Below are 15,762 nucleotides of genomic sequence, written 5' to 3'. Positions count from 1 at the left end.
TGCTACTGTTATGAATCGGGCGACCCCTGTGAAAGGGTTGTTTGAATCCCAAAGGGGTCGTGAACCCCAGGTTGAGAACTGCTGCCTCCAGAGAAAGATGAGGCTTTCTACTCCTGTAAAGATGTACAGTCTCAGAGACCTATTGGAGCAGTGCCACTCTATTCTGTAGGGTCACTGTGAGTCAGAATCGACTTTATAGTCATGAGTTTGTGTTTTCGGTTGGGGGGGATGGGTTGAATCCAGATGGTGTAGCAGGTGTCCTCAAACTATGGGCCACAGGCCACATGGGGCCCACCGAGGACATTTATCTGGCCCACCAGGTGTTTTTGCCTCATTTGTTTTTTTACTTCAAAAATAAGATATGTGCAGTGTGCGCAGGAATTTGTTCATAGTTTTTTTTTTAAACTATAGTCTGGCCCCCCAACAGGTCTGAGGGACAGTGAACTGGCCCCCTGTTTAAAAAGTTTGAGGACCCCTGGTAGAGATTACATGTTGAGCTGCTAACCACAAGGTGAGCAGTTTGAAACCACCAGCTACTCCGTGGGAGGAAGCGGGGGCTTTCAGCTCCCATAAAGAGCACCATCTCAGAGCCCCCAGGAGCAGCTCCATCCTGTTATAAGGTCACTGGGAGTCATGATGGGCTAGATGTCAGTGAGTCTGTTTGGAAGGGTTTCCAGCACCAGAGAAGAAGACAAGGGTATTGTGACTTCTCCTCTTTCATAGAGACACTAATGGGCCATTTGGTAGAAGCCAGGCTGAAACCACTGGTCCTGCGTGAGTGCCCATCAGAAGAGTGGTTGGAAGGGTCTGTCTGGCACTTGCGAGTCCAGCAGAGGCTGTGTAAATCCCACTGACTCATTCCTCTTTGGGTTTTCTTTTTAGGTGAGGCCTTATTAGAGAGTAACACCATTATTGATCATGTCTACTGCTCCCCATCCCTGCGCTGCGTTCAGACAGCACACAACATCCTGAAAGGTAAAATTCTCTTGTCTTAATGATGGGCAATGAATCTAACTGGTATATCCTTCTGGCAGCCCTCTATTTAAAATATCCTACAGCAGGGAACATAAGCTTGTTTGAATCTGGAACATTTCATCAGTGATTCTTTAAAAAAATAACTTTGCCAAAGTCTTACTATCGTATGCTAGCAGTATCATGGGGTGGGGCGGGTATTACAAATAGTTTTTTCTTGAATGTGTAAAGCCCTGTTGGTTGAATGTAAGTTTGTAAAATAGTGTGTCTGGTGATCCCTTTTTGCACATCGGCAGTTAAATCATTTCCTCCTGCTTTGCTCTTGTGTGCTTTTTGTTTACAGCAGTGACAGCATTCCTAAGTGTCAGCAGATTTTAACCATCGTGTTTCTTTAGTTCCATAATTGGAGAGACTTGCAAGTACCACTGCTGTAAAGATACTCCCCCCTTTCACCCCACAGTCTGTAGACGCTGGACTTGCAGCGCTTCCCATTCTCAGCTCATTGGGAACAAAACTGGAGGAAATAAAGTTAGGCATTTGACTTCTACTACAGAAACGAATGAGTTGAAAATAGACATGCCAACAAAGAATTTCACACTTCATTTCAGTCTTCATTCTTTAACCTAAATTAAACCTTCTCTTCATTACCAGAAAGCATTGGTATATTATAGCTGTACCAAGAAAAAAGAAAAAAGAGTCTCAATGCAAGTGAGAGCGAGTTGAAAGGGAAGTCATTGATAGAACTTGGCATGGATACTGAAGACAAATGCACAGCAAGATTAGCATATGGGAGTCACTGAGCTGTACATGTGAAAAGGTAGACTTGGCAGATGTTGTGTTACAGTACATACTTTTAGTGAGAGAACACTTAAAATACACGAAAACTCAAGATTTTCTGCAGTAGTTCTTAGAGATATTCAATACCGTATTTTCTATAATACTCAAACAAAATAAAAGCTGTTGTAAAGGAGTGAATACTAAAAGAATTCTGGTGATTCTTGGTCAGGCAGTCATGGAACCTACTTTTGAAACAGTATATGATAGTCACAGAATTTCATAAGTCTGATGGATAATGGCTTGTGATATTTTCCTTAAATCAGATGCCACCTAAAGCTGGTGTGTGTGGTGGTGATGTGGCCAGAGCATGAAATTCAAATTGTGTCACACACAAACATAAAAACCCTTGCTCAAAATCCACATGCTTCCACCTCCTGTAAGTAACATCTAGAACAGCTGTTCTCAACCTGTGGGTCGCGACTCCTTTGGGGGTTGAACGACCCTTTCACAGGGGCTGCCTGATTCATAACAGTAGCAAATTACAGTGATGAAGTAGCAATGAAAATAATTTTATGGTTGGGGGGGTCACCACAACATGAGGAATTGGATTAAAGGGTCGCGGCATGAGGAAGGCTGAGAACCACTGCTCTAGAAGAAAACAGGGAAACTCATATATCAGAATTTTTTAAACAGTTGCTATAATTTACTTTCCCACTGAGAACATTATAGAATTTCCTTCATCTTGATTTCTCTTTCTTTCACTCTCTAAGGTTTACAACAAGAAAATCACTTGAGAATTCGTGTAGAGCCTGGATTATTTGAGTGGACAAAATGGGTTGCTGGGACCACGTTGCCTACCTGGATCCCTCCATCAGAATTAGCTGCAGCCAGCCTGAGCGTAGATACAACCTACAGGTAAACCTCTGAAACAGGGGCCCTCAAACTTTTTAAACAGGGGGCCAGTTCACTGTCCCTCAGGCCCGTTGGAGGGCCGGACTATAGTTTTAAAAAATCTATGAACAAAATCCTATGCACACTGCACATATCTTATTTTGAAGTAGAAAAACAAATGGGGCAAAAACACCCAGTAGGCCAGATAAGTATCCTCGGCGGGCCGCATGTGGCCCACGGGCCATAGTTGAGGACGCCTGGTCTGGAACAGCCGCTGGCCTGGGCTGTTGTGGAAGTACTTTTCTCCACTACCACCAGGGACAGACTAGTTAAGGCTTATCTCACCGGTAGTAGTCCATCCTGGTGATTTTAATTCATGCAGTATATCCCCTCTCTCTGTTCATAGCACTACATCTTTGTCTATGGATAGATTCTGCATGAGTTCAATTAAATGTTGGGGGATTCTTGTTCTTCTCAATGTCATCCATAGTTTGTTATGATCCATCCAGGTGAAGGCCTGTGCATAGTCAATAAAACACAAGGAAGCATCTTTTTGGTATTCTCTCCTTTCGGCCAAGATCCACCTGATGGCAGCAATGATACCGAGGTTTCATACTCTCTTTTTGAACCCAGCTTCAATTTCTGGCTGTTCCCTGTGGATGTACTGCTGCACCTGTTCTTTAATTATCTTCAGCAACATTTTGAGTATAACATTAATGATATTGTTAAGTAATTACTGCTTTCTGTTAGGTCATATTTCTTTAGAATGGGCACAAATGTGGATCTCTTCTAGTTGGCCAGGTAACTGTCTTCAAATTTCTTAACATAGCCTACTGAGTTCTTCCAGCATTGCCTCAATCAGGATTCAGCAATTCCTAGAGCAGTGGTGCTCAACCTTTCTAATGCCAAGGCCCTTTAATACCGTTCCTCAGGTTGTGGTGACAACCCAACAATAAAATTATTTTCGTTGCTACTTCATCACTGTCATTTTGCTACTGTTATGAATCAGGTGACCCCTGTGAAAGGTTCGTTGGACCTTCAAAGGGGTCGTGACCCACAAGTTGAGAACCACTGTCCTAGAGCCTTGTTTATTCACTAATGCCTTCAGTACAAGTTGGACTTCTTCCTTCAATACCATCCATTCTTTATCATATGCTATTTCGTGAAATCTTTCGACATTGACCAGTTCTTTTTTAGTACACCGACCATGTTTATTCCTCCCATTTTTTTTAATGATTCCAGCATTGTTCAATATTTTACCCATAAAGTCCTTCAATATTCCAAATAAAGGCTTGATTTTTTTAACTCATTTTACTGGAGATAGGTCTTTTGGTTTTTGCACATTACAATGCGTGTTCTTCTCAGCTGCCTTGTTGAAGTGTTCTGTTCGACTCTCTTCATGATTTCTTCCGTTTGCTGTAACTACTCTGCATTAAAGAGCAACTTTCAGTGTCTCCTCGGACATCCACTCTAGTCTTTTATTTCGTCCTGGCTTCTTAGTGACCTTTCATATATCGTGTTCTTGATGTCATCTGGCAATCCATCTGACCTTCAGTCATTAGTGCTGTGGAGGAGTTCTCTAAATCCACAGGGGTTCTCCTGAAGGTCATACTTTGGCTCTCTGGCTCTCATTATTTCAACTTTCTTTAGCTTCAACCTGAACATGCATATGAGAAATTAATAGTCTGCTCCGCAGTCAGCCCCTGGTCTTGGTTTGGCTGATAATATTGAGCTTTTCCATCATTTCTTCCCACTGATATAATCAACTTGATTCCTAGATATTCCATCTAGTGAGGTACATGGGTATAGTTATTGTTTATGTTGTTGAAAGAAAGTACTTGCAGTAAACAAGCCATTAGTCTTGCAAAATTCGTCTATTGGATCTCTAAGCTTTGTTCCTAACACCAAAACTATATTTTCCAACTATTGATTTTTTTTCTCTTTGTTTCTAATTTTTCATTCTAATCACGAATAATTATCAGTACACCTTGATCTCCTGCTTGATTCATTTCAGACAGACGTTGATAACATTTTTCAATTTCTTCATCATTAGTGTTAGTGGTTGCTATGTAAATATGAAATAGTTGTATTAAATGGTCTTCCTTGTAGGTGTGCGGTATTGTACTTCAAGACAGATCTTGAGACATGCTTTTTTGATGATGAATTCACTAACATTCCACTTAAATTTGTCATCCCCAGCATAGAAAACCATATGACTATCCAATTCAAAATAACCAATACTTATCCATTTCAGTTCACTAATACATAGTATATGTACATTTACCATTCCATTGCATTTTTTACCACTTCCAATTTTCCTGAATTCATACTTTATACATTCCACTTTCTGATTGTTGTGATTGCTTTTAACTGTTTCTTCTCATTTTCAATGGTTTTGTTTTGTTTTGGGTGTGGGGCATTAAACTTCCAATTCTCTAAATCAGTTGTGAAAGCAGATGAGAAACACAGCCCCTAGCTTTTCTACTCCCTCTGAAGTTGATTATGTCAAATGAGCAGGCCTTCTGATGCAAGTATGTGATGAAGAAATCTCATGACAGGCAGAAGGGCAAAAACTGAAACGAGAGCAAACGAGCTCCCCTGACAGAGCCTTGTTCTAACATTGGGCTTGCAAAGAGCAGACGAAAGGTCAGCCTGCATGCAGAGTCAGGGAAACCCACCAGGTTGATAAAAATTAATACCCAAGTATTCACACACAGCGGGACCCAGCGTCAGAGTTGATAATGAAAACAGCCCCAGCCATAGTGGGCTGGCTGGAAGGATCAAGGCAAGGCAAAAATAATGGAAGGAAATAAATCCCACCAATTGGAGAGAATTCAAAACAGGGCCCTGACTGTGGTGACAGTGGGGTGGGAGCGTATATGGTTATGATTCATTCCATAAAATCATCTTCATTAATTTCTACCTTGATTGAAAGACTGTTGGAAAGATCAGCTCTTTAAATTAGCTGACCCCCCATGCAATGCTTTGGCACCCATAGGGTGAAAAACTTGCTGAAGATATTCACTTAAAATTGAAAACGCTGCACCATTTGAGATCCCAGCTCCAGGAGCTCTTTCTTCAATGGTGATTCTGTGTCCTGTTTCACCAGTTGCTGAACTTCAGCCCCAATTTCTTCATCCATCAAAGTGTTGACCTTCCCTCTTTGGGCTCATCTTTGTCATCTTCTCAACCATCCTTGAAACTTTTTACTTATCTAAAAACTATTAAGTTGTGTGGGCAGTAGTCCTACAAACGTGTTGCAAGGCATAAATGATTTAAGAAGATGTCCACTTAATTCTGTTAAAGATTTGCTTTAGCCCTGGCCCCCAAATCCTTTCCCCCCAATGGCACAAAAAACATGCCTTTCTTACAAGACACCTTACTGAGACTATGACAGGTATGTTACTGAAATACCTTATCTGCAGGCATCCACTAACCACAAAGACACGGTTAAACACATTTTGTTTGGAGTAAATCCATGCATTGATTGGGCCTTCACTCAAGCACTTACTCATTGCAAGAACACATTGTTCTATTAAATTGGCATTCCAGGATGTACACCTTCCCGACATGATTGCTGAAGAAAATGTGAACATAAGCAAAGGTGGTGAAGAAAGCTGATGGTGCCCGGCTACCAAAAGATATAACATCTGGGGTCTTAAAGGCTTGAAGACAAACAAGCGGCCATTTAGCTGAGAAGCATCAAAGCCCACATGGAAGAAGCACACCAGCCTCTCTTGAACCCTAGAAGCAATATTTTGAACTTATTCTCATATATTCCCATATCAAGAACTGATCACCCTCTGCACCGTGCCCTGAGCCTAGTAGTGAAAGATAAAGAGGAAAACAAATTTAAGTGCCATATTTGTACTTATACTCAAGAGAACTATCTCAGACTAGAAAGAACACAGAGATTCAAATAGTGTAGGGGCTGATTTGTAGTTGGGAATTAACTCTCAGTCCCTTAAAGACAGACCCATCGGATAGAAGAAACGGGAAATTGAGTACAGGGTCACTAAGTCACCAGGACTGGGGGTTCTTCTGCAGGGTGTGTGCTCTTATGAGCCTTGTGCATTGTGATGTTGTGGTTGTTTACACTGATCGCTTGCTTGGTTGAGGTTCTTTCTCTTTCTCTTCAGGCTGCTCGGCCTCCCTTACGGCAGGTGTGCGGTCTGTGTCCCAAATAAGAGAGAAAAGGAGAAGATGATGATAACATGATAAGAACATGATAAGCTCATCAAAGACTAAACCTCTGCTTCTAAGTCCAACCTCACAGCACAGCATGTGTAAAGTGTCCTAAGATAGTCGAGAGGAAAACTCAGGTCTCCGAAATAGATAAAAATTTGCATCATTGCTGCTTCCCTTCCTATGGCTTTGTGACACGAATGAATCAAAATGGTGTCACCTGGGACTATCCATGACCATTGGTCCGAAAATTAGTTCAGCTGCTTATATGTCACTCAGTGTTCCCCTTTCCCGCTGGTCCCCATGGGCACCTCGCCTCTGTCTCTGGACATTCCCATCACCCCTCCATGGAAATAGTCTCTCCTGGACCCTCCTCCTCTCTAGGGAATGGACAAAATTAATCATGGGTACTCTGGAAGGATCTGGAAATAAATGCTGAGAGGAAAATCGATTGCTCTGCTACAGGCTCATGATGTTTTCTCTCCCCTTGCCTGTCTTTCTGCTTTAGACCTCACATTCCAGTCAGCAAATTAGTGGTGTCAGAATCCTATGACTCCTACATCAGCAGAAGTGCCCAAGTTACAAAAGAAATCATCAGTGAATGTCAGAGTAAAGGTAGGTGGCATTTGGGGGGACTCTAAAGTTAAATATGTAACCGTTGCTCCATCATGGCTAGTAGACTATTTGTGATGTTTCAACTTGCTTCACAGGAAAGAAAAATGGTTTGTTTCTCTTATAGATGCTTTAATGTGAAATCTATCATCTTCTTTCCATGCCTAAAAAACCATTTGCCATCGGCTAACCCGACTGGTGGGGAGCTCGTGTGTCTCTGAGTAGAATGGTGCCCCATAGGGTTTTCAATGGTTGGTTTTTCCAAAGAGGATTGACACTGACAGATAATTCCACAGACATGTGACACCATACTTAGTACAATGTGCGACTGCACTCTGGGACTTAGATGTCGAGACTACAAGCATTCGTTTTCTCTCCTGCGATAGAGGTCCTCTGTTACCATGTTTAGAAGTCCTCGGATCAAACACTGTTTGATCCCGGCATGAAGACCCCTAAATAGAAGCACACTGTACAAGCAAACACTAGGCAATCACCATGTTCTCTGTAGCTCAAATGTGTTTGCTATTGAAGTTTCCAACCATTGAAGGCCAATATTTATTAAGTAGGACTGTTCACTGTAATTATTTATAAAAATTTTACAAAAGAGTATGCACATTCCAGTATCTTTTTTTAAGTTAAAATATTCAAATTCATAGAACTAGAGGGTCATACACCAAACTGCTAATGGTGGTTGACCCTGGACAGCAGTGGTATATGGATGATGTCCCCTCCTGGGCACCAGTAATAAGTCATTGTCTGCAGCTCTTCTCCCACTCTCCCCACGATAAAAATAGAGCCAGAAAGCTTCAAATGTTCAAGATTCTATAGTGGCAGTATTTTAAACTATCTACTTAGAAAACACAGCATCACCATCTACCTGTCAATTTGGATTGCATGGTGGTGGCATGTTGCTTTGCTGTTGGAAACTGTGCCACCAGTATTTCAAATACCAGCAGGGACACCAGAGGTGGACATATTTCAGAAATGCTTCCAGACTAAAACAAACTGGGAAGAAAAGTCCTAGGTATCCACTACCAGAATGAGTTCATGGAAACACAATGAGTTACAACAGCTCACAATGTCTGGAAGATGCCTCACCTAGGCTGGAAGGCACTCAGAACACACCAAACTCACAACCAGCAAGTCTCATGACCCAAGAAAACAAGGCAAAACTGTCTTTGTGGATTTTCAGATAGTAACTTTATGGGAGTAGAAAGCCTCCTCTTTCTCCCTGGGAGCTGGTAGTTTCGAACTGATACTCTTGCGGTTAGAAGTCCAAACAAGACCACTACACCACCGGCCTCCTTCAAAGTACACCTGTGGACTCGAATTGACCACGGATCATGAAGATAGTGTAGAACCAGACAAAGTTTCCTTCCGATGTATAGAACCAGGCAATGCTTCCTTTGGTTGTACATGAGGTCACTGCGAGTCAGAGCAACGGACAACAACAAAGATCAGATAACCCTACGGAAATAGATTAGCTATCTTAATTGCATGGTGGGTATGCAAAGCCAAAACTATGACAGAGTTACGTGTCCAGATCCATACAGACAAATACTTGTGAAATGTGTAAGGTTTGAACCAGCGTTGTCGCTTATCCAAAATCTGTTTCCTGGTCTTGCTCGTCTTCCCCAGGGGTGCACTTGGGACCACTGGGGAGGCTGGGTGAAGGGCACAAGGGACTGTCCTGTGTCTTTCCCCCCCTGCAACCTCCTGCAAATGTATACTTTAAGGTTAAGCATTTCTGTTTAAAGTGTTTAAAGACATTGGGCTACCTTAATAACACAGAACCGTTTTCAAATGTTTGGTTGACTAGACTGGCTCCTTGAGGATGTGCTCGCCTCTCTCGGCCATTTGGCTTCGAGTCTTTGGAAAGTTTGCACACATCTTAATGAAAACGTCCTTCACCGTCTTCTCTCCTCCTTCTCTCCTCAGGAAATAACATCCTGATTGTGGCCCATGCATCCTCTCTGGAAGCATGCACCTGCCAGCTTCAGGGTCTGTCCCCTCAGAACTCCAAGGACTTTGTACAAATGGTGCGAAAGGTAAGTCATCCTGCCCCTGAAGGGCCTGCGTGCACCTAGGAGTGTTCGAGAGCTCATTGAGTGGCTCGGTAAGAACGTTCTTGGAAACAGGTGTTTACGCCGAGCTGAAGAACTTCATTCATGGATTGGTTCATCAAAGATGTCTAGAGTGTGATCCTGTGTAAGGCATTGGGTGAGAGAGAGATGGAGCCTTTGTGGCACAGTGGTTATGCCGTGGGCTGCTAACCACAAGGTCAGCAGTTCTAAACCACCAGCTGCTCCTCGGGAGAAAGATCAGGCTTTCTACTCCCATAAGAGTTGTGGTCTTGGAAACCCACAGGGGCAGTTCTACCCTGTCCTCTAAGGTAGCAACTCGATGGCCGTGAGCGTGAGTTTGAGTAAGAGACAAAAGATGTACTAGAACTAGTTCCTAGCTTCAAGAGCTAAAATTCAGGAAATGACTACGACTTAGAAACAGTTATCCAAATTTCCCTTAGGGACCCTGAAGTAGGCTGAATCACCGCCTCTGAAAGCTCAGCAAGAAGAGTAGACCTGGCCAGCAGGTCAACGGGGTCAGCCATTCACAGTGATTGGACTCACAGGCCAGCCTGGCGAGGAGGCAACAGGCCAGAAAAGCCAGGCGGGGGATGGACACATCTGGGTTGCTGTCCGCTGGTGCCTGCGGATAAGGGTTTCCAGTCAGCCACCCTCCCACACACTTCCCGCCAGGTCTAGACTCATCCCTTCTCCGTCCCCAAGGACCTAGCTCAAATTCAGTTGCAATCCGTTCCCATTTTTTTAAAAGGCTTTCTTATGCATTTGCCCTTCCCATCCATGAACAAGCTGCTTGAGAACACAGATTTGGGTCTTGTTTATGAATTCAACTCTAGGGCCTCACCCAAAAAAGCCTTGCGATACACCCACAGCTTCAGCTCGGGAGGAAAACAGAGACGTGCAGTAACAACAACAACAAAGATAACAGTGAATCAAATTTTTAAAAACGGAACAACCTTTCCATTGTCTGTGTATATCACTTCAGAAATGGTGGCACTACCACATTTTTAACTTCTCTTGAATTAGGACTTAAATCTCACCCCCTTAGTAGTCTACACTCCCATTTGTGTCCTCTCCCCCCACTTACTTGCGCCCTCTTACGAGCACTCTATAAACAATTACGTAATTGCACTAAGGGAACTCCCCATTTCCTGGATTGTTTTGTGGAGTCCTCTGGCTCAATCTAATAGCCTTTCCCTCTGAGTGATCGGTTTTATCCGTTTCAATGTCTGTGGATTTTTTTAAGACAGTGCATATCTACCAAGGTGCCGAAGCATTCTTCTCTAGGGCCACCTGAATGTCTTTGTGATCTCTTGTTGTCCAGAGCCAGCAAGTCGGGTCCAACTCATAGTGACCCTATGTACAACAGGGTGATGCACCGCCCGGCCTGCACCATCCTCCCAAGTGCTCTAATCTTTGAACACGGTTTGTCAAAGGCCTTCCTCTTCCACTGCCTTTCTACTTGACCATGCAGATGTCCTTCTCCAGGGACTGGTCTCTCTTGATGCCATCTCCAAAGTTTGTGAGAAGAGGTCTCACCATCCCTGCCTCTAAGAGCGGTCTGGATGTGTTTCTTCCAAGACAAGTTGGTGGATTCTGTTGGCAGTCCATGGGGCTTTGAGGCTCCTTTTGTGTCTGTGCCAAGTCAATGCCTTAAATCACTGGTATTTTTAATGTTCCCTTCCATTTCTGCAGATTCCATACTTGGGGTTTTGTTCCTGTGAAGAATTGGGAGAAACTGGGATATGGCAGCTAACAGATCCACCTATCCTTCCTCTTACCCATGGACCAACTGGAGGCTTCAACTGGAGAGAGACCTTATTACAAGAATAAATCACATGGGTGAAGGAGAAGAAGATGCCTTTAGAAATCCTTTGGGGGGGAGGTGTTGCTCTCTCTCATATGTTGTTTGTTTGTTTTATTTTGTTTCTGGGTTGATTTGGTTGTTGTTTTGTTTTTGGTCTGGGTTTTTTTTTTTTTTTTTTGCTATTAGTAACTGGGAAAGTCCGTACCACATATTCTAAGCAGACGGCTCAGAATAATTTAGCATATTTTCTTTCATGCTTAACATTCTTATGAGACGGTGTAAATGAAAGAAATACTTGATTCAGGAACAAATTCATTCTCTCTGGACTCTTGCCTCACTTACAAGGCTTTAGAGAATGTTCTTCCTAAACCAGATGCCTGCTACAGAGAAGCTTGCTTCATTCCTTCTCTGCATGGCTAAGGAGCCTCCCCCCTCCAAATCAAATGGCCAGTGCACCAAGGAAGGCTGCAAGAATAAAAACTATGCCCAACAGGGGGGTGAGAGCTGCCAGTTGGGCAATGGGAGTTTCTTTGTTAACATTATTTTTCAATTAGGCAAAGCCAAGCTGCAGAATTCTTTTAAGGTCATTAGATAATACACCCCAGCAGAGACTTGTTCTTAGATTCAGCATTAGGTTCTACCTGCAATATGACCCCTACTCCAGTGTTGCTGGCTCAAGACTCTTGGTTAAAGGCTCTGGCATGTGCCCTGCTACCACCATGTGTTCTCTTAAGCAACCAGACCTTCCTGGCCAGGCCCTTCCCCCCGTTGCCTTCTGTGAAATAGGGAGGCAAAGAGTTGTTCACCAAGGCACTTGGGGCACTCCTGAGGAAGATGCAGGTTCACTTGTAAAAGTATTACCACTGTAACTGTGATGTATCCAAATGCGATCGCAGGTGCACAGGACTTGCACAATACAACACCACTGAGAGTTCTCTGTGTCATCCTCTAGAGCGCCAGAGCACTTCTAAAGGAGTGGCATTGACTTGTCTTTGTGCCTGGAGTCTGGACGGTGTGAAGAAGCTTATGATGTTGACGTTAGGAAGGGGGGTATGTTCAATCTACTATTTGAGTCAGCAGAAAGCTCATTCTGTGCGATATGTACATTGGTCCAAACCAGACCAGGAGTCAGGATGTTGGGCACTTCTAGCACAAGTCTAACATAATCGAACATTAACAGTTAACACCAGTTATACCAAGGACGCTTAATGAAGTCAGGGAACTAATGTAAACGGTGACAGTCACGACTGCATGGCTGCCTGTGCTGTTGTGTTCTTGTTTTCCTATGATCATTTAAATTACATAGGCAGGGCTTCCTAAGGATACACAGCAGGGCCACAGCCTGTGGTTCCCCATCCCACCTGCTTCCTACATTTAGAGAGTTTATTTAAAAGAAAAATAAATGACAATCAAACAAAAAAAATCAGTGATCAATGTCTATTTCATTGTGTGACTAGGTATTCCTGATGGCTGCCACTTTGCAGACAATGCACCTGGCACAGGAAGTGAAACCCCAGCCATTTAAGACAAACATGAGTCTGTCTAAAACCAATCTCTACTCATTGTGGTATTGAGTAAGTTTCAAGCCCCAGATGTAAAAGGCATCTGGTGCATAAAATAGACTTAAGCTTCTACTTGAAATGGGAAACCGGTGGCTCCTGGAAAGAGAGGAAGTGGCTGGGTGCTAGCTGTACATGCTAATCAGTAAGAGGATTACAGTGTGTGTTCGGTTGCTTTTTAAAGTAACTTAGAGAAATAGGTTATAAATTTTACGGGGTGGAAATCTTGATTTCTTCTAGCCTTGCACAAATGTTGACCCAGCTTCTAGATACAGGATTAACCCCCTGCTGACATCACTCATTGATGTTTTGACCTTAACTTTATGGGGAAAAGCACGCTATAAGTTTTCAGAGAAAAGTCCCGTGGCAGCTAATGTGTCATTCCTGCTGCTGCTGCTGCTGCCGCTGCCGCGGCTGGTTGAGAGAGCCATTGAGTGAGTCCCACTCGTAGTGTGGTCCACTGTGTACAACAGGATGAAACGTGGTCTGACTCGGAAGTAAACCCACTGTGTATTCATTTCTGTGCCGTTTATGAGGAGCTCGGGTGGTGCTTTTGCTCCCCTGTTGACAGTCTCTGAACCCCTTTGTCAGGCACAGTGAGTGGAAATGCCCTCAATGGCCGTGGGCTGCGTGGGGTTGGGGGATGAAGTTTATTAGCAAAACTCCCTAAATTCCATGGACTTCAAATGCTTGGGATAATTTTCCTGAAAACTATAGCAGTGTGTTTGGGGCCGTGTCTATATTTGTAGAAAACAGAATGCAGAATAGATTACCTTATCCACCTTGCTTAATATACAAGAAAGAGTTTATTCTCCTGCCTTAATGAACTGAATTATTTATCAAAATGTCCTGGGTTGTCTAGATTCACATGGAATTATTATTTCACACTTACCCTAAATGACCATGGACTGCCAAAAGAACAAACAAATCTTCTTTGGAATAAATACAGCCAGAATGCTCCTTAGAGCCAAGGATGGTAAGACTTCGTCTCACGTACTTTGGCCATGTTGTCGGGAGAGACACGCCTGGCAAAGTAAAGGGGCAGCAAGAGAGAGGAAGACCTCGGTGAGATGGACTGACACTGCGGCTGCAACAATGGGCTCGAACATGAGAACAATTGTGAGGATGGTGCAGGACCAGGCCATGCTTCCTTCCGAGATACATAGGGTCCCTTTGAACCCGAACTGACTGGAGGGCATCTAACACACAACACCTGTTTAAAGACCGGAGCCTGAACTCCAACCGAGGCATCTGTGGGAACTGACATGTAATAGAAGAAACAAACAGCATTACTTCACTTCATCTTCATCCCCGACTTCCAGGTTTCTATCGCAATCTGAAGAAGAATGAGTTCTTTTTTATCTGTGGCTGGGTACTCTTGAAAGTGGGGGTGGCCGAAGAAGGAATGGAGGGAGGGGAAGAGAAAGGAAGGGAGCAAGGGGAGCGGGGAAAAGAAGGAACAAGCCAGATAAGAAGAACCAAATGATTTCTTGTAGAAATGATTTTATTTTTTTAATAGAGCAAGTACTCTGAAATGAACTAGGTGAAATGAAATTAACGGAAAGATTTAATCTGGATTGAGGGTCTGAAACAGTTTCCTACGCGTGTAAGTGTGCCACACGGGGCTCCTAATGCCCCAGTATTATGCATAGATAAGACTTAGTTTTCCATGATTTTAAAATGCCACCGCAAGTCCTCAGTGGGCTAGAATAATTGGCACATTTTAATGCAGAAGCTGGGGGTTCATTTTCCCAGGCTCTCTTCAGCATCCCTGCATTGGTAGCTAGGAGCTTATTGCTTCACCCCAGTATAGAGTTCAGACTACAGTGTTTTCCATTACATTTAGATTCATAGACTCTGAATGGCTGATTAAATGGCCATCTGATGGCTGAAAGAGGGGGTCATTTTTCACCCTGGAGTGAAAGACTTGGAGTACTCGCTACTCTTTCTTTTAACTATACTTTAACCAAAGAATTATTTTAAAGGAACCTTATATTTGAAAGATGACTTTGCAAAAAAACAAAACAATAAAAAGTACAACCTTTAGAGTGATGTTGGTGGGGTAAGTGAGCGTCCATCGTTTTCCTGTATTTTTGGCTGTTACTCCCCTTCATGTGCAGGGGCGGGTGGAGCACAGATGGGCGGTCATCTGATTGTGGGCTCAGCGTTACCATGAATGGATCCTTGCCTCTCCACTAGCTGTATTCGGATTAAAATGAAACCTCTTATTTCAATTATGCAGTGTCACTGGCAATTAATTGAACAGCTATAATAAGAGAAGATCCTCTCTCACTGCCTTTATAGAAAGGCTCCCTGCGTGGTTGAAAAAAAAAAAAAAGGGAAGAGAAGGAAGGCATTTCTCTGTAACCTAGGCATTCTACAACCCCAGTGTATCATCTAAAAGCAATGATGAATTGCTCTTTTGAATTCACTTTATAGTAATGCAGGGAATGGAATACAGATGAATCTGCTTATTTTTCACGGCATCAGCACAGTCACAACAGTACAGAGTCTGCAGGACTGTCTAAGATAATGAGAAGCAGGGTGCAGGGTCATTTGCATTTAAATTGTAGTCCAGTGTGCTGTGGGCTAGAGCAGAGGTGCTCTACTCACTGGCTCCACTGTGTGGAGCCCTGGGATGGCCTGGCAGAGGAGAGGGGCTCAAAGAGCGATTTCACGTCTGTTTGGGTTGATGCTCACTTGACAAAGGTGTTTGTTGGGGTATATGTGGTGAGGTGGGGCAGATGCTTTCCTGGCTTAGATATTGGCTCAAAATTAGACCTGCTTCTCTTTAATATGTAACCATGTTGAATTTTCCTAGGAAGCCAGCAAGTTATAATAAAAATTCTAGGGAAAGCAGGGGGCAGGGGAGGTAGGG

At 43.3% G+C, this 15,762-nt stretch overlaps 1 protein-coding gene across 2 annotated transcripts in view; it reads left to right on the top strand.

Moving 5' to 3' along the window:
- UBASH3B (ubiquitin associated and SH3 domain containing B) overlaps positions 1–13,850 on the top strand; it is a 184,938-nt gene extending 171,088 nt beyond the window's left edge. For both annotated transcript variants that reach the window (XM_004716271.3, XM_030886977.2), the window contains exons 10-14: positions 883–975; positions 2,520–2,664; positions 7,334–7,440; positions 9,376–9,485; positions 11,214–13,850. In XM_004716271.3, the coding sequence (XP_004716328.1) occupies positions 883–975; positions 2,520–2,664; positions 7,334–7,440; positions 9,376–9,485; positions 11,214–11,351 (593 nt within the window). In that variant the 3' untranslated portion in view covers positions 11,352–13,850. The remainder of the gene's footprint in view (positions 1–882; positions 976–2,519; positions 2,665–7,333; positions 7,441–9,375; positions 9,486–11,213) is intronic.
- Positions 13,851–15,762: the final 1,912 nt, after the last annotated feature.

The sequence above is a fragment of the Echinops telfairi genome, unplaced genomic scaffold (genome assembly GCF_000313985.2).
Source record: "Echinops telfairi isolate 266 unplaced genomic scaffold, ASM31398v2 ScPeMD7_5167;HRSCAF=5991, whole genome shotgun sequence".
Classification (NCBI taxonomy): Eukaryota; Metazoa; Chordata; class Mammalia; order Afrosoricida; family Tenrecidae; genus Echinops; species Echinops telfairi.
This window is presented reverse-complemented; position numbering and strand designations above follow the sequence as displayed.